Source organism: Lepus europaeus, chromosome 7 (genome assembly GCF_033115175.1).
Source record: "Lepus europaeus isolate LE1 chromosome 7, mLepTim1.pri, whole genome shotgun sequence".
NCBI lineage: Eukaryota > Metazoa > Chordata > Mammalia > Lagomorpha > Leporidae > Lepus > Lepus europaeus.
The window spans coordinates 103608108-103632899 of record NC_084833.1 but is presented as its reverse complement, the minus strand read 5'-3'; the positions used below and the strand labels follow the sequence as shown (position 1 = coordinate 103632899).

The 24792-nt window shown below is 43.4% G+C and overlaps 1 protein-coding gene across 5 annotated transcripts in view; it reads left to right on the top strand.

The window, feature by feature from the left end:
* Nucleotides 1-24792, top strand: part of CADM1 (cell adhesion molecule 1) — a 346994-nt gene that overhangs the window by 311116 nt on the left and 11086 nt on the right. Inside the window, exons 8-10 of one of the 5 annotated variants that reach the window (XM_062197059.1) lie at nucleotides 822-911; nucleotides 10921-10953; nucleotides 18338-18417. In XM_062197059.1, coding sequence (XP_062053043.1) covers nucleotides 822-911; nucleotides 10921-10953; nucleotides 18338-18402 — 188 coding nt within the window. In that variant the 3' untranslated portion in view covers nucleotides 18403-18417. Of the gene's footprint in view, nucleotides 1-821; nucleotides 912-2815; nucleotides 3023-9291; nucleotides 9459-10920; nucleotides 10954-18337; nucleotides 18418-24792 lie in introns of those variants that run through there. The other 4 variants (XM_062197056.1, XM_062197060.1, XM_062197061.1 and 1 more) reach the window with 4 other exon arrangements.

Genomic DNA, 24792 nt, shown 5'->3' with positions numbered 1-24792 from the left:
ATTACAGTTTACCAGATACCCAGCCGAGGTTTCCCTATCAGGTTCCTGGGCTTTGAGGGTTGAGCCTCACTTCTGTTTAGTTCTCTTGTTTACAAGATGGAAAACGTTCTTTCAGTTTCATCGTTGTAGTCCTCTTGGGTCAAGCTTTTAACATGAGCAAAGGCAACTTATTAATATTTATAAGTTGTAAAATTTATTGACTTTTAAAAAATAAAATCTCAGTAAAATCTCACATGCCTGGAACTTGATATTTAGCGGTGACATTCTCTCTTCTTTGTATTTATTAGGAGTACAGAAGTAGTTTTACTTCCTGCTGGGATGTATTGATGGAGAATAATGAAGTTAGCAGTCACAGAGTGCCCGTGTGCAGGGGCACGCTCATCCTGGCTGATAGGAGCCCTTTAAATAGAGCAGCGCCCTCTCCTCCTCTCTCCTCCCATCTGTAAAAGCATAGACAAAATGACAGCCATTGTACTCTCTCGGTGCAACTTGCTTTAACCTCACCTTCAAAAGCTGGTGGGTGTGGGGGTGTCGTATATGTTGATTTTTCCTCACTTTCCTATTTCACATCTCCTCATCCCTAATTCACTTCATTAATTAAAAAAAAAAAATCTCTTTTCTTCTTTTCTTAGCTCTTCCAACTAAGGCTTTGGAATATATATTACAAGGCAGAGATCTCTGAAGGGAAAGAGCTTTTGGTTTTAAAGGGGAAGTCAGTCATCAAGCAAACATCTCAGTGTCCTCATGCCTTTGTTTTGTCATTACTGGTCATTGTTGTGTTCAGCATTGTGGGTTTGATTTTCCTTTTTTTTTTTATCCAGATCCCCCCACAACTATCCCTCCTCCCACAACAACCACCACCACCACCACTACCACCACCACCACCACCACCATCCTTACCATCATCACAGGTATGGTACTTTCATTGCCATTGAAAATTGTCCTGAATGTGTATTGTCTTTCTGGAATGTATAAAGAGAAGACAAGAAGCTACCTTGAAATCCTTGGAATTAATTGTTCCTTTATTTTGGAACTCCAAAGACATCAGGTGCTATGTTCTTAAACCTCGGGAAATCTTCAACACCCAAGTATTTAACCGCAGATCAGACATTTTGCAGCTTACACATAAGGGAATTGTTTTTTAAGCATCACTATTCAAAGCGAAACACTAGGGAAAATGGCAGCCTGGCTACTGGAGGACCTGCCGATAGCTTCTGCTTAGCCACGGTTGATGAAATGGTAAGTATTGTGGCTTCGGATCTTGTCCTTGTCTTAATCTCATCTTAATCCAGATGAAGGAAGATGCACAGCCCCAGCTTTCCCAGGCCTTTGCGGGCCAGGCTACTAAATGTGAAGACATCCTTCCTGCTCTAGAGAGTACCTGCTGACAGCGTTCCTACCTGTTTGTGCTGCCTCGGTAGTCACAGGACATCAGAGCGAGTCATCCCTGTCTTTTCCATGCTCAGCACTCCCCTTCCCCTCCCCGCCCCCCCCCCACCTGTTGGAGCGGTGGCCAAGGCAACCACAGTGGCTCTAACTCTGTGGCTTTCTCTTTGGGCTGTCTAAAACTCTTATTCAAATGAGTGTCACTGTCTCTCATTTCTAACTATCACGAAGGGAGACGTTTGTCCCCTAGGCCCCTCTGGCTCTCCACGGGCTCTCTTCTATTGCTTGGTGCTGCTCATCTGGGAGCCTTGGAATTCGACCACCACCAGCACCCCCTCCCCCCCCCCCGCCCATATCAAAAGCTAATGGCTACACCGTGTTCAACTTGACATAAGGCCTTCCCGATCACTGTGTCTAGGTACCACCCACAGCAGCATGTAAAAGTCATTATTCAGTAAGGAAAAAAATCTCTTGCAGCAATAATTCTTTCCCTTTATTCTGTTGCCTTGCAAGCCTGCAAGGTCTCTCTGTGGCCCGTCCTGGCCTGGACTTCTTTGTAAACACTGAGTGTCTCACTCAGCGCTCTTCGTGCCAACTCCACTCGAGCACGCTGGATACACCTGCTGGCCTTTGCACTGACCGTCTGGGGACATTTTCACTTTGCACAGCAGCTGGTGACTTAGAGATGACAATCGATCAGTTCAAGGGAATTGGGGGGGTCTCAGTAGTTGATGACATATTACAATAGATTATGTAAATTCATTTTTCTTCACCTTCGTGACAGAGGAACAAAGAACCCTTAAGGACTCTTCTAAACATTAGTCACAAAGCAATCAGTGCCTGTATTTAATTTAAACTCTTCTCAAAAATCCATCAATTGGTTTTTGTGTCTCCCTGCAAACTCGGCTTCATCCAGGCTGCTGCTTAAATTCCTGTGTTTCTGTTTTTACATCTCTGTGAGTCTTTTCTGCCACTTAAGTAAACTCAGACGGTTAACGTAGTGAGTAGACTCCTCGCATTTTCTATATCCTCTAGAAGCATAGCATACTCTCAACTTTTCATACCCAGAACGAGGTGTTTACCTTTTGTGATTCCTTATCTCTAATCTAGTTTGTCAACCTAAATTAAGCTTGTGCTCTTGTTACCAGATTTTCATGTTTTGTGAAAGGCCCTTCAGATGGCACTGTAAGTGCGTCACCCAATGCCCCATTGCCCTTCATGTTAACCTTCTACGAAAACCCCCCAGCACTCCATTATGTCACTGAAGAAGTTATCAAGGTATGAGCCAGCCTTACCGAGTCTCATCCTAGGAGGTTCCATGCAGGCAGGTATCCAGGTTTGCATGTTAAGGCAATAGAGGCCTCTCTCACCCAGTGTATAAACATCACATTTCCCTGTAATATGGACCAACACTTTTTTCCATTTGCAGCTGGCCTTCTCACTAGCTTGGGCCTTTCTGAAGACCATTAACACTCCCCGAACTGCCCCCGACACTCAATCTTGACGACTCCGTTGCTTCAGTTCACAGCTCTTAATCCTTCACTTCAGACTAAAGCTCATCTCATGCCCTCAGACAGCTACAACTCACCCTTATCTCAGTTTCGACTGCAAAGACTCCCTGTGAGAGGAAATTTTAAAAATAAACAATGCTGTATTTCTGTCCAATATCCGAGGTACCTTTAATAGGAGCTTGTCTTTGCTCCACGGTTTCTGCTACTGGCCCCCGGGCTCAAGGTAATGTAAGATGATCTCATAGGTGCACTTTAGCCTCTTGATGCTAGCAGTTGAATCTTCTCTACACACAAAATGCATTTGTGGCAATGAATGCCCAAGATTCTCGTTGGCACACCCAAGAGTGGTTAAACTGAAATTGCTACTTAAAACAACACAGTGGAATCCGTTGCTTTAATGGATGTAATCTTACAGGCTTATTGTGTCTTAACAAGCAGTCTTATATATATTTATCTTGCCCAGAAAGTACGCTTGTGGAATTTAACATTTGCTCCTTTCTCCAAACAGATTAAAGGTTATAGAGTTGAATGATTCTCTGTCCCATTTTAAAGGTCCAGGCTATCCCCTCAATTGAGATTGGTTCCTAAAAACGCCTCCAAACTGAATCCTGACAAATGGATAGCTAAATTAATTTCCACTCCTTTTCTCCCTTGCACTATTTGGTACATCACAGCCACCATTAGCCCTAAAAGCTTCAACAGCCAAATCCAGTGATAGTAACACAAAGAGGGGGAAAAAAAAAGAAAGAGTAAAGCCACAGCCCACAGTCATCTGTTTCTTTTCTTCCAGTCAAATGCAATAACTGAAACCCATTCCCCAGGTCAGAGTTTCATTACAAGAAAAACGTACACATGCAATAGAAAAATATTTTTAAACTTCAAAGGTCATAGTTGATTTCTGATCTCTCTGAAAGGAAGTGTTCCAGTGTTATCGTTTATCTTCCAGAACCAGGGTAATCGAATCGTTCCCCTTGTTAGGAGGCTGACTGTCATTCTGTTTCCAGTCACCTGACTCCCTCAAAACATGGTAGCGCTTCATCCTGGAACACGCCCTGAAAGCTTGTCTAGGGACAAATTGGTTTCCCAGTCTCTCAAGTTCTGAAAGGAATATTCAGCATCGGTTTGCCATATCCGCGTGGTTGTGGCTTTACAACTGTCCAGCTGTTAACACAGAACCACCCTCCAAATTAAAAACAACCTGAGCGAGAGAAAAGAGTGAGGAGCCACTCCGGGCCTCATGGCAATTTGCTGTGAGACCCCTTGGTGTCTCACTTAACCGTTCACAGTCACGCATGTTCCGACCTGTATTTCTGTGACAACTGCTGGCAGCGGGCGAGCTCCAGCTCCTTTTTTTGTTTTTAATCATGTGACGTTTTCCATGTAGTTCCCTTCATGAAGACACATGCTGGCATGTGGAAGAGCATAATTTAAATTGCCCCCTGGAAACCTGTGTTAAAAAACAGAGACCATCAGTTATTACCCCAGGAGCCAGTCCCTGCCTGCAGATTCCCCCAGAAAGGAGTCAGAGAGAAACCCACTGCCCATGCCCACGTCCGGAAAAGGGGGTGGGGTTTGTTTTGTTTGTAACTTTCTTTGAGTTAGTTGACTGTGCTTTATGTGATAGGTGACTGTGTTTGGTGTTAGTTCTAGTCCTTTCTCGTCTCCCAGTTGAATCAGCCTTTTACTTGTCATCATCCTAGGGAAATATTTATGTGTCTCTCCTTGGTTAATGTGGGTGTGGAAGGGTTGCCACTTGGTTGTGTCCCAAATTAGATGCTTGAAGTACTCTACTGTTCAGGTTGGGGGGAGTCCAACCTCTGGGTCACACTGTACATGCGACTGTCATGAACTTGAAAAGTTCAAGCCATCTTAGAGGAAGAAATGAACAGCAGTAGGGCCCAATTCATAAGAGGTAGAGCGTATCTAAACAAATGCTACTCTTTTCAAAAGTACATATCCAAGTAAATATCTTGTTTTTCTTAGAGAAGAGAAGCAGTTAGATTTTCTTATGGGCGTCTAAGCACTCAAAGTCCAGTATCCCTTGGAGAGGATGATTTCCACCCCCAGGCCCATGCTATTATTTTGGCTTTCGTAGTCTGATATTGTAAGCGTTTTGCCTGTGTAATGTGGATTACAGCACATAAATAAAGAAAGTAAGCACAGCCCTTATCCTTCAGTGATCTTTGCAAAATAGGCCAGAGAGGGGAAATTCAACAGCACAGCACATGTTTTCAGTTTCTTAGGTACAAAGACTGATTCTGTGGCATGACCGTCTACATTAGCATAGAGAGCTTTGCTCCACATAGAGCAAAGCTGTCTGCTCCCCCGGGTCTTACCTTAATGATTCCTACTCTGTTATTGATATTTGCATGGTACAAGGGATGTAAGCTCTCTGCTTAGAGGCGTGCATCCAACAAACACTGAGCATTCATACTATGTAGAGCACTCTGCTGGTGCCCATGGAGACAAAAGGCTCCTAAACCCCTGAAAATGTGGTGGAAAGAATCAGCTTGTACACATGAGGATTCATGGCAGACCCTGTGCAGCTGAGGTGCCCAGAAGGCAGAAGGTGCCACAGAAGACAGGGGAGAGTAGGACAAGAAAAGTCGGCTTCGGTCTATGCCGCCGAAGAATGGGTAGAAAGTGGATAGCATTTTGGAAATTAAGCATGAAGAGTCCAGCGTTGCTTCAAGCATCTATCTTCAGTGTGTGTGCATTTTATGTATATTTATGTTCCAAGCACAGATTAAGCCATTGTTGCTAGGAAATACACATCTTTCATCCTAGAATATTTACTAAATTGCCTTTTTTAAGAGTTGGCATCCACTCCCTTAAGACTGTTTTTCATTCATCATTTATTGAATATTCTATCAAGTGTTGCTGATATGCCAGTATGCCTGATGACAAAATATTATTCAGGCACTTGAGTAAATACTTACGAGTCACCTATTACATAATGAGCCACCTTTTCACGTTTTTACCTCCAAAACAGTACATGTCCATTTTTATTCTGTCCTGTGTGTCTGCATTTTTATTTTGTTGGTGAATTCTAAACTTGTTACAGATCTCATCATTGCTACTCAGTTTTGATCCAGATTGATTTAAGAGGGAATGGAAGAAATTAGACTACAGACGGCCATCTGATTCCACTTTTTTTTTTTTTTAATGGAATGAAAGGAAGTGAGATTTTTTTTTCTTATTTTTTTTCCATCATATTTTCTGTTGTTTATTTTTAAGGTAATCCTGGAGTGAAAGACGTGTTTCAATAGTAAAGACCTATCAACAAAGCAAATGACTAGCATCGTGAGAGCAGGTTTTTCAGGATTAGGAAGTACTTGGAACTTTCTCGGTAGTGGGACATAAGGACTGGGCAAGAAGGACCCAGCCCTGGTACCCAACACAGGATGAAGATGAGGGAGATGTGTAGAGCCTGTTCCCTCCCCTCCAGCAGTCACACCCCTGCAATGCCCCTTCTTCCCCCCTGGCCTGTGCCTCTGCCCTGTCTCCTTTCATCCAGCTTGCACACTCAAGGTGATGTAGGAACTGTTTTCCTTGTTAAATGAAGCCACTGTACAGATTCCTATTATTTTGCAGAACATCTGGTTTGCAAATGAAAAGATCTCAGGGGCACAGCAGCACGAGTGAACAATTCTGAAGAAGCTTTTAACAAAACTTGAAATTGCTTAACAACAACAACAACAAAAACTCAACTCCCCTTCCTGCTGTTCTGTGGCACACAGTGTCTTCACTCAGAGGAGAGATGACATTAAAAAGTAAGAGAGCTTTATTATGCCTCTCCTATTTAGGCCTTTTAGCTTTGGTTCTGTTCCTATCCACTTCTCCCATCTCTAAGAAATGGGAGTTTAATTAAAGCATAACATAGATGGAAAGAAAATTAACCAGCAAAGCAGGAGAAAATAAATTTCATAGTTTAATTTCCCAGCGCTTATTTTTGCTTTCAATAGATTCCAGAGAAGTTGAAACAAAAATGAAAGGAAAAAAAAGCACCCCATATTTAATAGATAGTGGCCAGCGCAGTGTAACTATGAAAACAGAATTGTCAGGGGAATTCCTTGCCTGCCCTGGTGTCTGGATTTAAAGCACTTCCATAACACAGACTGAAGGGGAATTCAATTAAGAAAACCCATTGGCTCCTTATTGACTTTAGTTAAGAAAATAAACTGGGTGAAAGTGTATTAAAATATGTCTGGACTGCTTAGTATGCCTTCATCAGTGCTTATGACAATCAAAACGGGAGAATGTAGACTCCTCAGGGTCTCGAACTCAAGCTCCCTCTGAGTGCGTAGGTTCTCTGGGCCACCGCGCCAAGCGGGTTTGGATGTGCACCGCGCCTCTGCCCGCCCCACCAAGCCTTCTCGCCTCGCGGCCCCGCATGGTCAAGCAGGAGCACCACAGATCAATTGGGGAAGAAAAAGTATTTAAGGTTGTGAATTTAATTTTGTCCTAGGATTTTCATTTTCATTTATGGCACCCGTTGTGTTTGAGACCACAGACTAATTTATGGATTAGTTTTTAAACCCCCAGTCTGTCACACTCCATGAACAATTCGAAGTTGGAGGGAATCCATATGAAAGGATTAGAATGTGCCACAGTGGAGCTTACACATGACTGTTGCAACTAAATATTGCCCAGCTGCCTCTCAGGCAGTAATTTTTTATTTATTTATTTATTTATTTTGCTGCTTGATGAAATGGCTAGCGACTGGTTTCACACATTGCCAGTGCTTTTTCATCTTACACTGCAATGTAAAACACAAGTAAATGTTTCATTTATTCAAGAGGAGGTTCCAGAAACTATTTGTAGGAATGGGAGACTTAAGAAGAGAAGCCGGTACTTGTGAAATGTACATCTTTCAGATACCAGCTGGAGGGCCCATCCTTGGCCCCCTTGTTTGTACGTAAAACAGGTAGAGTTGTCTGCCAACACCATACACACTTGTAGGCTTGCATAATCATAGGATTTGCTGTTGTTGTTGTTGGCCATATAAGATAAATGTACTATAAATTTGTTCTCCTTGTAATTAAAATTAAAATCAAGACTATAGCTCAAGCAGGCCTTTTAATTTCATGACCCAATACCACCATTAAGTCTAATTCAACTTTATGTGACCTAGTTTTCTTAGAGGGCTTGCTCAAAGATGATTTTTTTTTTAAGATCGTGACAAAATGAGATTTAAAAAAACTTCGTTAAGGTAATTAGTCACTCATTTTTCAAGCCGTTGCCATCATATTTAACCTATAGTGGAAGCTATTTGCTTAGACATGTAGAATGCTGTCATGTAGTGTGGTGACCCCACAAGTTGACTGCCAAGGGTGGGCCTGCACACTTCTGCAGGCTTTGGATGAAGATACCCTAATAAATCCCACTTCAGTGCCAGGGTGTTTGCTGTGCTTGAAGTCATAATGCCATTAGGAAGGAGAACCGGACCCCAGCAGCGCTCTCCTGCAGGGAGCACCTAGGACTTCTAACGAATTCTTTCATAATTCTTCACTTGAAATAGCCTCTGTTCACCTTGCATACCAGATGCTCTCAGAGAAATGGAGTCAGTGACTCCCCAGATGCACCTCAGTGTTGGCCCGCAAGCTGCAGCCAGCCTGCATAGCCGCTGCATTTCCGCACTCCATTGCTGACCGTGGTTTTGCCATCTCCAGCTACAGTATCTGTGTGGTTTGACTTGAACCTGTGTTTGCTTTGAACTGTTTGAGAATGTGTTTTTCCTTCTCAATGCCCCTTTTTCCTCTCCTTTGGGTGCAATTGATGGATTTCTTCTCCAGGATGGGGAAGCAAGGTGCACTGTGACCTTTTTCCCTCATTTATTTTCTAGAACCCACATAGGAGCTGACGCCTAGCTGCCCTTGGTTTAATCTCATCATGGAGCTGACATAATGTTTGTGATGTAGGAAGACAGTAAATTGGGGTCATTGGTTAATGCTAGATACTATTTTTGAAGGCTCTAACTCCACCCCCTTTCTTTGACTTTATGCTAATTATTTACCTGGTGAAAATAAAGCATATTCCAAGTGCTACTACAAAAATAATGAACCAAAATGTTTATTGCTTTCTTTCTACTTGTGGACAGGAGCCAATTACCTGTCCATAAGATGTATTGATGTGCATATGTGTGTTTCTATACACAAGTACATTTGATTTTGCCCCTCAAATTTAAAGTACTTCAAACTCACACTGAACTTGGATGATCCAACTAAGGGGACATGCCATCTGTGTCAGGAGAATCTGGTGTGGAGTGTGTTTCAACTGTACAATTTTCTATATTGTTTTTACTGCTATTTTGTGCACACAGACTTGACTTGTAAGTATTGTGTTCTTATGCGGTATATTTTTTATGTTTTTCTTTCCTTCATCTATTCTTTAGCAATTCCAGCTATCAGTTATATTAAGCTGCACTACTGGCCTCTCAGGCTTCTGGTTAATTCTGGCTTCCTAAAAGTGCTCTAGTTTTTGGAGGTACAGGGTCCTGAGGAAAGCATGCCGAGTGGAGGGGAATGCCGGTGTGAATTCACGTGCCGCGTTTATAAATCAAAAGCACCAGGCTCATTGGACACAAAATAAATACATGAATAAATAAAGCTACGTTTGATGTTCCAGTGCATTTAAACATTGCCTGTGTCAAGTCCGAAAGAGTCTGTTGGAGACTCTGCAACTTACGAAAAGAGAACCCAGCTAAATATTAGCATTATGAAAGCGCACAGGGACTTGCGTGCCATGTGACCCCAGAACCCCACCTCAGTCGCCAGCTTTTGAACAGAGCATCATCATTCCTTTCTGGCCGGAAGGGGATGGTGGAAGGAAACGTGCTTGAGAGCTGAAATGAAAGCATGGCCAGATGGGTTGACGCTGGAAGTTGGCGAGATGAGAGGTGTTCAAATAACTCGGGGAAAAAGAATGTCATCATGCATTTTGTTGGCTATTTATCCCACTTCCCCTCCAGCCAAAAAGAAAGGGACAATTCCTCCAGCACCTTGGAGACATGTCCTGTGAAGAGGAGCCAGTGCAGCAGGCCTGGCTTAGAAACCGGGTAGAAGAAGGCGAAAACTTGAACTGCAACAAAACTCGAAGAAGAAAAATACAAAGCACGTTTTTCTTCCGCAGCAATGAAAAAAAAAATAACTGCTCTGTCTCCTGATCCAGGCTTGAAGGCAGGACCCCTGGCAGCCACAGCGCTGCATGTGGTTCTGAATCCGGGAGCAAAGGGATGGCTGACTACTTAGAGTTTTTGGCATTTCATGTGATCAGAAGTGGCTTTGGCAGATTATGTAGGCTGGGGTGTTTTCATGAAACGCTTCTGCTCTCATAACATGTAGTGAGGAGCTGCAGAGTGAAGCACGGATTAGTGGGTGTGCATGTGTGACTACACAGGCTCATCTGTGACAACCTGGAACATGTTCATGGCCTCCCAGTTCAATGACCTTTCCAGGTAACCTCTGCTGCAGTAGATGGACACCGTGACCCTGTGTATCCCGCAGGCACCTGAGCATACGCAGTCAAAGCAGGAGATGCAGTGATGCTTAATTGGCAGTCAAGAAGCCTGAGTCCCCGGGTGGGTTGGGTTAAAACAAAGGCAATGTTTGAATGTCTGAATCCATTGTTTAACCAGCTTCCGACTGAGCTTTTTCTGTCGCCGTCCTGAGCCTTGATGCGTTAAGAGCCGTCTACCAGCACTGAGTTTGCACTGGTGTTTCTCATCACTTTGCATGCTCCCCTGACTATTGACTAGCAAATATATGTGTCCTGGCAAGACCCCCAGAACCAAAGAATTTACTGTTTTCCTCACTGGCTCGCAGCTTGGAGCTCAAGGCATGTCTTAAAACAGTGCAACTCACTTCAAATGCTTTTTGCTTTTCATTTATTATTGCTTGTCACGCGGTGTTCTTTGAAAGCTTGCTCATATATTATCTGTTCCATTTTTTTTCCATTTTCCCTTTTTTTGCATGCCGTTCCTCCTGTTTCTTCCCTTCCTCCAATCCTCTGTTCCCGTCTGTAGACACAACGGCGACGACAGAACCAGCAGTTCACGGTTGGTATCACGTTACTGTTTATCTACTTTCTCAGCGTTGCTGAGAGGCAAGGCAAGCCTGGGAAAAAGAGAAATGTAGTCTTCAAGGGAAATCGTGTTTCAAGTAGACCGATCTCATACATACACTGTAATTTTTGAAGGCTTGAAAGGACGTCGAGTCTTGTCATTTCTGTTGTGAGTTCTGTAGCCAATGGTTGCAATCCGAGACCAGGCCTCCTCCTCGCTGGTTGGCTGGCTGGCTGGCTGGCTGGAGTGACAGTTTCAGTTGCAGATAGTTCTCCTTAGAAAACTCCTCCAAACCGGGCAAGAAAACATGGCAAGTCAAGACAGCTGATATTTGCCTGAAAGCCCTAGCGTTGAACTAAAAACCCAGTTGCTCTCTTCGACTATAGGCTACACCAGGGGAAATTTTGAAGAGGAGTCATTTGTGTGGCTTAGCAGTTGGGGTGAAGGGTAGCTCAGGAAGGGAGTCCCTGCTTCAGTTCCTGATGGTGATGAGAAAGGCCATCAGTGGGCTTGTGTAGGAAGCGCATGACTTCAGTTACACTCCTAATCATGGTTACCCCACCCCCTGCCAGTTCCCTCTAATGTCAGTGTGTTTCTATAAACTTACACTCACGCTTGGCAGGAAATGTTTCCAAATCCAGAACGACACATATCTCAATTTTAACAGCATTAACCAGGACTTTAAAAAAGTCATTGGTGTGGCTGTCAGGTAGGCAAAGTCGTAAAAAGTTGGGTTTGATGTTTAACTGGAAGGTGATTGAAAAAAATAAATAAATAAAGGAAAGCTCAGCATAGGACACCAGGAAATACGCCCTCCTCCTTTCCTCCATCTCACCAGTGACTTAAGGGATTGGGATAAGTCTATTAACTTTTCTGTGTCTTCCCAATCAGAAAATGAGAATCATGCTTCATCTGTATGTTGCTTTATTACTTAGCTCAAATCCAACCTTGGCAAGATTGTGCTTAGAGAAAGATATGTTAGTTTAAAAATGGGCTGAATTTTAATAATTGAATCCAAGGGAATCATTTGGTAAAGGGCCTACTTCAATCACTTTGCATGTGTTGTGCAGGGTGGAAATCTATCATTTAAATGACAAGAGGTGATCAGCCAAGCCTGTAGTGCTAATTCAACTTGTAGAGAAACATCTCCTAGCACAGACTGACTTCCTTAAAGAGACCTACATTTGATCGCTTATCCATTGGAAATCTCTAAGCAAAACCTGCCCTTTAGGAGCTGTCCTTGAAGAGCTGCCTAGGGGCCCACGGACTCGGGCCATCTTCCACTGCCTTCCCAGGCCATAGTAGAGAGCTGGATCAGAAGTGGAGCAGCCAGGACTCAAACTAGTGCCCATATGGGATGCCAGCACTGCAGGCAGCAGCCTTACCCACCCCAAAGAGCAGCCTTTGATGCTTGGCCCATCATGCCCATGTGGAGACTTTGCAATAAAGAGTTCTGAGAAAGCAACACAAACATAGGCACAGTACAGTATCTGTCTCCGTCCCACTCCCACTTCGCTCTACCCATTCTGTCATCGGCACAAGCAGCAAAATTCATAAAATAAGATAAAGGAGCCAGGTAAACTGACAATCATGAGAAATCAATTAGATATAAAACTAAGTTTCTAAGGTAATGCCCCATAGTGCTGCCTACATCCCGGGCATTGCACTCCATTAAGCTTAGTTATTTGTAGGTTTCATCATTAATTGAGCACCTCCTGACTTTTATCGATTATTCTCAGAGCTTTAAGGCTATTTTAATGTAGTTCAAGAGAATTTTTTTGTTCCATTCTTTTTAAGATACTTTGAGTTCTGAGCTTCCCATAATTAACTATAGGGTCAAATGTAACCGTAAGATTCCTGAGTTCTATGAGATCTTTGAAGAAATATTGATCGCTTATCTTCTAAAGCTGCAGAATTCTATTTTCTAGGTCCCTTCCATAAAATCCATGGGTTTATGTAACTCTACTGGAGGTAGGTCTGAGAATTGGGCGGAATATTTAAAGTAAATTTGTCCCCCAAATTGAAACATGAGGACTTAACATAGGGGCCAGTCCTGTTTGGGGGGTCCTTTGGAGAGAAGAGACCTTGGAGTTGAAGCCTCCGGCATTCCTGAGGTAGGAAGTAGAGCTGTCTGTGCACTCTGAGAAGCAACATTGTCTCACTAGTGTGGGTACAGTGTTACCTCTGTAGGATGCTACTGACTAGCAGGGCGTGAGAAACAAACCTAGAACCAAGAAATCTGGAGGAAGCAATAGGGAGTACGAATAGCCTTCTAGTAACATAGAGAGATACAGATATATATCATACTTTAAATTGGACTCCTTAATGATGAAGAATAAGGAAGTGATGGATAGTCCAGGCTGATCCTTGTATAATGCATTTCTAAGTACATTCTTCAACTTGTCCAAAACAAAGAACTCCAACTGCTATTTTGAACAGCACATTTTCTGGCCCGCAACAAAAAGCTTTAATGAAAACCAAGGTAGTATCCAAAATTTTTATTTGACAGAGGGAAAAATCTTCCAGGTCAGTTGTTAGGATAGAAAGGTGAAAATTGCAAAGCAAGGACCCAGATTTCCAAAGAGATGAAGATACAGAACCAATTTTATTCTAGTGAATTGTGGCTGAAACCCCCAACTTCCTCAGTACAGCAACCAGTTGACCGAGATTCATTTAAGAACAGTCTTGAGGTGTTCACTGTGGTGATCTGAACCTAGAAAAAAACATGAAGTGGTTTAATAACTTAGCAACTTAAATGACAAGACGGAGAGGTCAGCCAGCTGTGACCTTCTTGCTGGTCTTAAGACTTTTTATACTAGATTTCTTCCCATATTTCTCTTTTCATCAAAAGGAAAAGAAGAATAATTTTGTACAAAAGCTTTCCCTTTGAAGACTCATTAAAATATTTTATTCAAGCTTGTGTTGCTAGAGTATGTATGAAGTTTATACCAGTTGTTGATGTATGTTGACCATTGTTCTTACCAATATCTGATTGGAATAAGCATGAATTGGAAGATTAGAAGTGCATGGGCATGATTCAAAATCAAATGGATTTTCTCCAAAAAGAAAACCAAACAACAATTAGCCACAATGTGTTTTTAAGGATCTAATTGGGTAGTAAAGATAAAAGTGAACATAAGGATGGGATTTTTTTTTTTTTTTTTTTTTTTTAAGATAAGGCTGACACAAGGGATGTCCTTTGATTAAGGATCTTGAGCATTTGTGTTTTTGGAGCTCATCCTTAAGGCCTGGACAGGAAGAATCCTGTGTTATGTGTGCATGTTGAGCAATGCAAAAAAAACATTCTGCCAAATCCTAATACCACATGGTTTGAAATTGATGGCAGAAATGCATGAGTGACTTGACGCACGAATGGTGTAGTCGTAACTATGATTATTGATGTGTGGGTGTGTGTGATGGTTTTTGTTTGTGAGCGCTTCTCTGTAAGTGTCTTGTGCCTTGTTCTTCTTCTGCCCTGTGTGTCCCTTCTCCCTCTCCTCCACCCTCCTCCCCCACGTGAGGGGTCGGGTGACAGCATGCCCATGGTCTGGAATAGTGCTTGTGCTTTTGCTGCACTGCAGTCAGCTGGCTTCCTTGGGTTTGAGGTTTTCTCTCTGTCTCTCTCTCCCACACACACACCCCTTCTCTTCCTGGTCCCCCTCTCCCTTCCTCCCTCCTTTCCTCTTTCCCTCTCCTCTCCTATTTTATTAAGTCTACTTGCCCTCTTGCTTTTCCTTATCTCTTGATACAGTAGAGGCTGATGATCTCATGAATTTTCATATCCCAAATGAGTTTTTAAATACTTCTCAATTCAGCATGTAAATGTGGCAACACTCAAACTGGGAACCCCTCGGAAGAAGAATATTTCATTTTCGGTTTTGGTTTCAAAATGTTTGGCCAGTGCTAGATACATGCTCACATCCTACACTGTTGCCCTTTGGTAACTATCCCATCAATCTCTCTGTCTCCCTATTTCATAAGTAGTGCAAACCATGATGGAATTCTAAAAGCACAATGAAATTTTCTTCCCTTATCCTCTATTCAATTTGTGGGGAAATTCTCTAGCCCGTTTGCAAAGAAAACCCTAGCCAGCAGTGCGCATTATGACAACCGCTATGTCCACCCTCTGTGTATGTACCTCTATGTACATCTCTGTGTCTGAGTACATAACAGTGGCATTCAAAGGCTGTCATTCAGTCAAGGGACTCTGCAGACATTGTTGTGTTCTACACAAGAACAAAGCTAAAGCGGTTTACGAATGGCTGCAGGACCTGAAGATTGTGTTTCAGCCTTGATATGCAGTATGGAAACAATGTGCTACTGTTAAACGGCGTGAACCAAATTTCTGCTAATGGGAAGAAGGGAGAAACTCTCCACAAAAGCTGACAAAGCAGGAAGAACAGGATGACTGAGCTTTTAGATTAAAACTCCCGGGGGCGTCTGCACTGTTATGGCTGGTGATGGAAGTAACAGTTTCCATAATATGGCCAAGTGATCAGATGTATGCCGCTTAGGTAAGAGAGAGACCATCGCCTACTTTGTTTTTCATAATGGGAATGGTACTAGGGCTAGTGGGTTAAGTTTTTGTTTCACAGAGGTTTTATTTGATCAATATTTTTTTCTGAAATTGTCTGAAAAAAAAAAAATGATGCCCTGTTGAGATGAACCCATGAGCATTTACATTTTACTTGACCTTGTATTCACTTAAATATCTCTGGAATTTCTTACTGTTTCTAATTTTTTTAAGGTTTTCCTTACCCTGGTTTAAAATTGTCACATGATACCACTTGTTAGAAGCTAGCGATGACCGTTGAAAGGGAGGAATTACAGCTCCATAAGCACTGAGAAGGTGTAGGGTGTGTTCAGCCCAGTGCAGCGCCACGAAAGAGCTCCATACACACACGTGTGCAGAAGATGCGACTCTCAGGCCTGTGTGAAATTACTGTGCCTTATTAATTGCACCAAGGAAGCTCATTGGGCAGAAAGTAAACTTTCATTGGATGAACAAAGTTTAAAGACATCCGTTGAATACATTTTAATTAGACATGACTAGAAAAGGTTGTAGTGGATGGTATGAGAATTTAAAGAGAAGAACTACGAAGTAATTTCCCACTTACTGTTAACACTGTGAACTTTTCTTCTGAGGCGTATTCTCTGCTTCATGAAATGCATCTTTGTCTTTGTCTTCAAGAAAATGAGAGGTGTATAATTTTTAACATGAAAGAAAAATACCTAAGCCCAGGCAATTTTAAGGAACACATTTTGCTTGTCCTCACTTGGATATAGCTTCAGTAAACCCTTTCTAATTAGATTGATTCAGAAGTTACTCAACTATGGCAGAGAACTCTAGATTCATAAAATACAATAGTACTGCAAAAACAAATGTAACGCCACTAGCCTAAATGGCTTCCCACGTTGGCGCATCATCCAAGCAGTAGATTCCAGATGATTTAGTATATTTTAAAGTTTATGCCATCAACAATGACAGTTTCAGCTTTAATGAGGTGTATATCAACTGTTGCTTTTTATTGGAAACTTTGCATATCAAGGATACTTCATAAACATATTTGTCTTTATCTTTTAAAATTAGCTTCCTAATGCCCGCCCCCTGGGAAACATGCCTTTGGCACTAAAGCTGCCTGCTTGAAGCATCCTTGTTTAGTATGGTTCAGTGGGCACCAAGCACGTATGTAGAACGCTTTGATAGTCATTGGGCCACGTAGAAGTGAGGGATTAGCCTTCTGAGAACTGCAAATTCATAATTAACTACAGAGAAGTACTTTATGTTGCCCATTTATAACAGTTATTCAAATAATTGTATTCATCAGTCTTTATACAATGGATAAAGCCAATTAGAAATGGGAACACTTTCAGCCAATCAGGTTTCGGAACAAATGGATAGCATCCCTACTCAGTTGCCTCTATAATTTATCGCATTACTCACTGCTTTCCCTTTAGTTATCCAAGTCCATTGTTTGGGGACATCTGTGGACCCAAGAATCCTCCCCATTTCAATCAGCACCTCCCTTGAGAATTGACACCCAAGGGTCATGATGGGAATTCTTCCTTGAGGGCTAACGATGGGACAGCCTCCTTTCACAGAATCAACCTATCAGTCCTCATGCAGCTTCTTCCTAAACCAGCTGACAAAACCCAAGCTTGAGTGACCATTTGTACGTGATGTTTTGTTTTGTTTTGTTTTTTGTTTTCAGTAGTATGATCAGTTTGACATTATTTTTTTTCCAGAGCGGTTGTTTTGATGGTACTTAAGCTCTGGTTTATAGTTCACTGAGCATTGTCTCCAAATCCTCAGTTCAGTAAATATTCACTGAGAATATACTCACTAAGCAAGACTTGCCTCTGTCTTCAAAGACCTTGCTATTCAGTAGGCCCTTGGACATCTTCAAAAGTGACAGATGCCACTGGAGAAGTCCCAACAAGCCGTTGTGTGCATTAGAGCACCAGGGGCCATCAGATGGATTTGGAGCCCAACAGCCCGGAGAAAAGGACGGTTCTCCTTGATTGGCCAACACTTGGTGTTGCTTCATGGACTTGGCTGAAGGATCAGCCTGCAAAGAAAGCGTGAGGAAATGGAAGGGTCTCCTAGCTGAGCCTCCCATTGTTTGACAGCTTCCCTCCTCACCTCTTTTAATTCAGATCGGAGCTAGCTGGGAACCAGCTCACCGACCTCGGAGTTGACTGAGAGCCAGGCATTTCAAGCCCCCACTTGATTACCTCCTGACCTAACTGCTTTTTCAGCTTTGAGGGTTTTATTTTTCAGGAATACCATTGATTTATGAAATTCGCTATTTAAAATAAAATCATTTTGCGAATCAGATTTTCTGATGAAGGCATAACCTGCAATCTGCAGTTAGCAGATGCTGTACCATTTTGAAATACATGATCCAAGATCATCATAAATTGATAATGAACTGTGTTTGTCAGTATTGGCAAAGGATTTTGGTGTACTTCAAAATGTGAACTAAAACTTACATACATCAGTATGTAGCATCTCAATACACTGGCATTTAAGAGAGATATCAGAGCATCCACAGCTAACAACCAGGCTTTAGTTTTTCCTTTTTGCATGCTGTTATGAATGAGTGGTTGCAAGCATTCACCTTCATGTTTCATGTGCTTTGAACAGTGGAGACTGAGGAACCTTTCTGCCTCGATTGTGTATCAATCACAAAATTATATGATTGAAGAGATGTATCTATGGATTAAGACATTCATGCTATCCAAAAAAGAGAGAGATAGCAAGAGATTTGGCTCATGTTTTTTTTTTTATTTTTAAGAAATTCATCCTCAGTTCTTAAGTGTTTTGTTTATGTCCCTCGAGGAATGAAAAGAAAAACGATTTGTTTTTACTTGTAAGGCCTTACTCAGTTGCCCAATTCCGCAGAAGAACTGGACAGTGAGGACCTCGCAGGTAAGGGCTAGTCATTAGGTAAGGCACTGCAGTGTCCAACCTGTGGGTGCTCTGTCCACTTCTACAAAATGGCCATTTGTCTTGCTGAACAATCAATTAGCAAGTATGGATTTTGAGACTACAAAAACAAAAATCCCAGTTTTTATCACACTTTCTTCCTCCCCACCTCTCGTCCAGGGAGTAGTGATACATATATTTCAGATCGGGACCAGTGCTGTTAATGCAGTAGAGGTCACATTAGCTTTGGGATTACAGTAAAGCCATTCACTGTGTTCAATGGCTTAAAATAATATTTATGTCCCAGATATATAATGATCCAAGACAAATTTTGTTGCATTACAAAGCAGTTTAAGGATGTTGGATTATATGACAAGATCTTCAAAAAAAAAAGAAAGAAAGAAAGAAAGAAAAAGAAGAACTCATTGGCTGTCTACTTGTGTGGACTAGAATAAGAAAGCCATGTCACGGTTGTCTTGGAAATAGGAGCTGGGAAGGGCAAGGATTGCAGGGGAGGGGGCAATTGTTTTGTCACACACCATGATGTAAACTAATTATCCACCTCAGACCTTTTCACAGCACACTGAGCTCTTGCAAAAGTAGGTTTCATGCTTGATTCCAGGATTTAGGTGTTACTAATCCAGAATAAAAAGCATATCCTAAAAACGAGGGAGGAAGGAGATTTAAAGTGGTCAGAGCTAAGCAATTATAGGAGCACCCACGATGCTGTGGCACGTCACTGGCAGCCAGCTGCATTTTCTGAACCATGTCTGTCCATCCCTCCGTACATGAGTAAGTAAGCAAGGCCCCTTGTCCTTGCAGTGCAGAAACTGAGGCACAGGACCATGAGCACTTGGTCCAGCCAGTGGAAAGAACAGATTCTGAAGAGTCCACTACAGCGACCATAAGGAGTGGCCCCTTGACACTACAGTTCTCAATTATAAGTCTTACCCCGGTGAGAAAATAAGATCATGCTGCCCAGTGTTTCCACCTGCAGCCAATTGATTGCCTACTGTGTGCTTCCATCACACCTCAGGGTTAGCTTTCCTTCTGTCTCACAGAGCGGGGCTGTTGGGTTATTCCACAGAGTTGAAGCTCCAAGAAGCCCTGTTGGTTTTGTTCACTACTGTATACCTGTCATGTAGTAAACACTCTATTAGTAATGATTGGAGGGATGAATGAATGAACTAATTCTAAATCTCAGTGAACTTAGATAAATAAACAGAGGATTGCAAAGACTGCCATCCCTTCAAGGGAGTGTTTCATTTTTGCTTCTTATTTGTGGCATGTTTAGGGAAGTTGCAAAGACACTAGCCTAGTTTTATTTTGAAAAAAGAAGAGAGAAGTCCTTCTCCCTACTTAAACGGTAACGCTCAAAGTCAGCAGTTTGAGCCTGTGCTCCTGGTTGTAGACAGTCTCAGTTCTACACTGACCCCTAAATAAAAGACTCTATGACAGGGTGGCTCTGGCAATTGGATCTTCTTAAGGATCCTAAGAAAGTGTTCTCAGTGGTTGGCCCTGATCCCTCTTGGCAGACAAAGATCGCTTGGAAATGCAAGTCATTTTTCTCCTCTTTAGGAAAACGTGACTAAATCAGCCATCCAGGCTTTCTACCAGCATCATCTATTAGGAATACTCCTGGTCTCAGCACTGCACCATGTCAGATGGGTCCCTGCTGCAGTTCTATCAATCACCCAAGTCAGGAGCAATAAACCAACAACTGTTTGTGTTCATAATAATGCAGTTAAGTTAATAATCCCATTGTCCCCTCCCCCACCCCCACCAGGAACACGGCAGGCACACGGCTCAGGAGCCGTAAGTCATGTACAGCGCTGATGAACTATCAGGCTGGGGCTGGGCTCCCTTTGCATCTGGTTTGATGAACTAATCAAAAACTGATTAGCACCTTTGTTCAAAGGGGATGCTGATTAATCAATTACTATTGATTGTGAGCTTGGCTTCACTCGGCAGCAAAGAGACATCTGAAGGGAAAAAAAAAAACAACCAATAAAAATTGAGCAGCTGTCATAGTGTTTAAATTTATTAAAACAAAATACATTATTTTTTATGAAGCTGTCTTGAAATGGGTCACTGAAGGGGAGCATATTGATTGAGAAAGGATGAACTTCTCAAATTTCTGTAGCCTAGAGACTGAATTCAATTATAATACAAGACAAACAGGTTAACACCCGTCTTAAACAGTCCATCAATAAATTAGAGTAGGTGTTGCACATTTAATGCTAAACTGTGGTAATGAATAATATTATCATCCATTCCCTGCTGCACCAGGCTAGAAATTGCATCCTGTCCGTATTGTGGATACAGTGTTACACACCAGATTTCCTTCTGAACCCTGATGGGCTGTCTTTTCCTTGCCCGTTCCCCCTCTGCCTCCATTCACCAGTGCTCCTTCAGCTAATGACAATTTCATAAGCAACATATGGTGCTCCACGCTCACCCTGCAAAGTCAGTCGCCCAGCTGATCCTCCTCTTTAATCTGCATAAAAAAAATCACGCTTGTGTGTAGTTGAGTGATTTCATTATTGGCAGACCTGGGGAGCTTATCCAGTTCTACTTTGAACCCTTTCATTTACTTTTTTGGGTGTTAACTTTATTGATGATGGAGCCACCAGAGTTTTGAATTGTTTTATCAATTACATCTGCTGTTTCCTGGTGACAGCTGGTGGTTATTGCCACCCATGTGGAATAGAATAGCTTTAAGCATATTTATCTTTCTATTTTATTTTAAAACTTTTTAAAAAATGTCTTCCACTGCCTCCCTCCCTTCAGCAGAGGAGGGGCCTTTGGGAACTCTAGCGGAATGAGGTGGTCAACAGTGTGCCAGGGAACGGCCCTGCAGCGCAGTCAGAGCAGGCTATCTATCTTCTGCCTCGGAAGCCAAGGCACCGGCAAGAGGTTTTGGGGCCATCCTGAGTCCCCAAAGCACTCTCTCAGCTCTGGCCCTACAAACGAGAGTGTGATCTGGAGACACTCCGTAACATCTCCCTTACAGGCCACCAAAAATGTCTGAGTAAAGGTCAAGTTCTTTTTTTTTTTAAGATTTATTTTTATTTATTTGAAAGAGTTCCAGAGAGAGAGAGACCTTCTGGCCATTGGTTCACTCCAAAAATGGCTGCAACAACCAAGGGCTGGGCCAGGATGAAGCCAGGAGCTTCATCCAGGTCTCCTGCATGGGTGCAGGGGCCCAGGCACGTGGGCCATCTTCCACTGCCTTTCCCAGGCACATTAGCAGGGAGCTAAATGGGAAGTGGAGCAGCCGGGACTCGAACTGGCACCCGTATGGGATGTCATCACTGCAGACTAACCTGCTATGCCACAGCACCAGACCCAGAGGTCAAATTCTGAATGGCTGTGATGACCCTGGCCTAGTCTAGTGTATTGAAGGAATCTGGGTGGACCAACTAAAGTCTCCCGACTGGACTTAAAAAGAAACCTGGGCCCAGAGTAGAGTCAACATTGAGGTCATGGAGGCCTGTGAAGGCATTTGGATCCAATTGTCCGACTTGGGGTAGAACAATGGCCATCTGGGTGCCCAGGAATTGTCCTACAGTCCTGGCTAAGCTTGCTTAAGAGGTGAGAAACTGTCAGTAGCCACATTATCAATTTTAAAAGTTTATTTATTTTGAAAGAATTACAGAGAGAAAGAGGGAAAGATAGAGAGGGAGGTCTTTCCTCCGCTGGTTCACTCCCCAAATGGCCACATTGGCTGGGGCTATGCCAGGCCAATGGATGCAGGGACCCAAGCACCCGGGCCATCTTCCTCTGCCTTTCCTGGGCGCTTAGCAGGGAGCAGGATCAGAAGTGGAGCAGCCAGGACTCGAACCTGCACTCCACCACAAGGCTGACCCCAGTAGCCATATTATTTAGGAGGATGCTTTCCTTACTGACCCAGATTGGGCAAGCAGACTATTTTATTTCTTTGATAGGCTAATAATAATAATAGGCTAATAGTAATAGTAACAATTCAATGTAACAGCAACAATAATAAAGAAGATGCCAAAAAACAGACAAGCTATAAAAATACACACAAGGAATCTAAAATGTGGTATGCTTTAGTATGCTTTAGCTCGTGTCTCCATCGTACTTGACAGTTTAGAGAGCTCTTGCACTCATATTCTCATTTGATCGTTGCCCATTCAAGAAGTTACTTAAGCTTCTCATGCTGGGCTCTGGCCTGGGCCCCAGGAATGTAGCAGTGAACAAGACCAAACGGGAGCAGGAGCTGCCGTGGGTGTGTCACGCGCCAGGCCCCGCTCTCCTGCGGTGGTATCCGAGTAGGGGAGACAGACCTGAAACACAAGTCGATGTCCGTGGCAAACGCCGGGGAAGAAATAAAAACGGGTGAAGTGGCAGTGAGGACTGGGCCAGGGAGCAGCTGGAGGCCAGTTCAGGAAAGCTCACTCTGGACGGCCACAAGGGCAGGAAGGCCTGATGGGCGAGAGTGAGCCAGCCGTGGACAGAGTTTCAGGACAGTCCTGTGAGATTATTAAGGAAGGGGTGTTAGAGTGTAGGAGGTAGCTGGGGCCTAAGGGATTAGGGGGTGGGCATAAGAGGCGATCAGAAGCTGAGCAGGAATCTTCCTGCATCTGGGGTTGACGGTGACCCTCCCTGCCCTCTGAAAGCCACAGCTTCCTCTGCTCTGCCATCCTGGGGAATCCTTTTCCTCGACCCCTTCCGAGTCAGCACGCGTGTCCACGGGAAGGAGGGACAGGTCAGCTCTCCGTAGCCCCCACGCACACAGCCATGTGGTGACTGGCCTGGGAAGTTCTTTCTTTTTCTCCCAGCACTACAGCTTGTTCTCCTGGACAGAGCACACCTAACTTCTGCTCTGGTGTCTTCTGTCCTGTTGTCCCACTGACTCCCTGAAACTGTCATGTGGATTTCCCCGAGATGTTCCTAACCACAAGAAAGTGGCAGGTTGTTCAACAGTAGACTTAAAAAAAATATACTGGGTCCATGCTAGCTCGTCCTTGACTTTCCCACAACATGAGTTTGAACTTCATCGTATTGTTGATCTTTCCCATAATCCAACATGCATGCTGCTATTTCCACCACGGGGAGGAAGGAGACCACCAAACAGGAACTTTGCCTCCAAAGTTGTCAGGCCATGGTGCAAAGTGTGAATTCCAGTTCTACAGGTTGGACACTGCTTTGGGGTGACTTCACCATATTCATTAATCCATCCTCCTCACACCCCCAAATGCCTGAGGTCCCCAGACGCATCTTTCTTCAGAGAGAGATTCTAGTGGGAAATGTATGTTTAGAAACACTACACAACTCTGTCTTCCTTATCAGGTGTCTGTTCCTTTAAGGAAAACTCTGGTGCCATCCTCAGTGCCTTCCTGTCGCTTAAAATGGAAAAGGCAGTCACACTTCCAAGTCCCCATTATGATGAGACCAGTCAAGCCGACTCATGGGGCATCCCTTTGAACTCTCTGGTGATGCTGAATGCCTGGGGAGAATTTGCATCCTGTTGCATCAAGTCATTTCCGCTTTAACCGATTTAATGTTGCTTAAATTAACTAAATCAAGGAGCTTGAGAGGGGAGAAAGATCAGCATTAAAATGTATATATATATATATACTTGTTCTCATATATAGCTGACAACAAGTATTTAATGTCCTGATACTCAAATGGTATACCTGAATGATAACTTGAACTAGATGGCCTGTGGCTGCCAGGCCCAGAGCCTTGACCAGCACAGAGGATAGCTAGGCCACCAGTTGCACTGTGTGTCGATTCTGTGTAGATACAAAAGAAAGACCATGGTGACTTCCATTTGGTATTTACCAGGTGTAGACAGTGCCGAGTGTACAGTACAACAACCCTTACCCCTAGAGAGTTGACAGTTCTCTGCCTTGGGTCAGTGATGAGAACTGGAAAAGCCTTCTGTAGCCTTTAGCACTGCAGATTTAACTCTGGCAAACACTGAGCCTGGAGCCAGGTGGGCCCTCTGATATCCAGCCACACATCGGCCTCTCAAAGTGACCCTGTAAAGTGTGTCATTCTGCGCGGTGGCTCAGAGTGCCTGCCTGACCTGCCCAAAGTCACAGAAGGAAAGGAACAGATCCCAGCTTCCACCCCAGGCCTGTTGGCCTTCCATAGGACCGCGTGGGAGACGAGTTCTCAACTCCATCACCTGTCTGAGCCTGATTCTGGATGGGAACACAGGCCGAGAGCCCCGCGTCCCGGTCACAGGGCAGCGCCATGTGCGGGACTTCTGATTTAAATGAACACGTACTGCGCTCTGGGGGCAGGATGAGGATGCTCACTGCAGTTCTCCTTTCAATAGCTTAACATAGCTCCTTTGAAATCTTAGTATAGCTGCCCTTACGCTGCTAGAATTGAACGCAGCTGACAGTCGTCCGAGACGCCTGCAATGC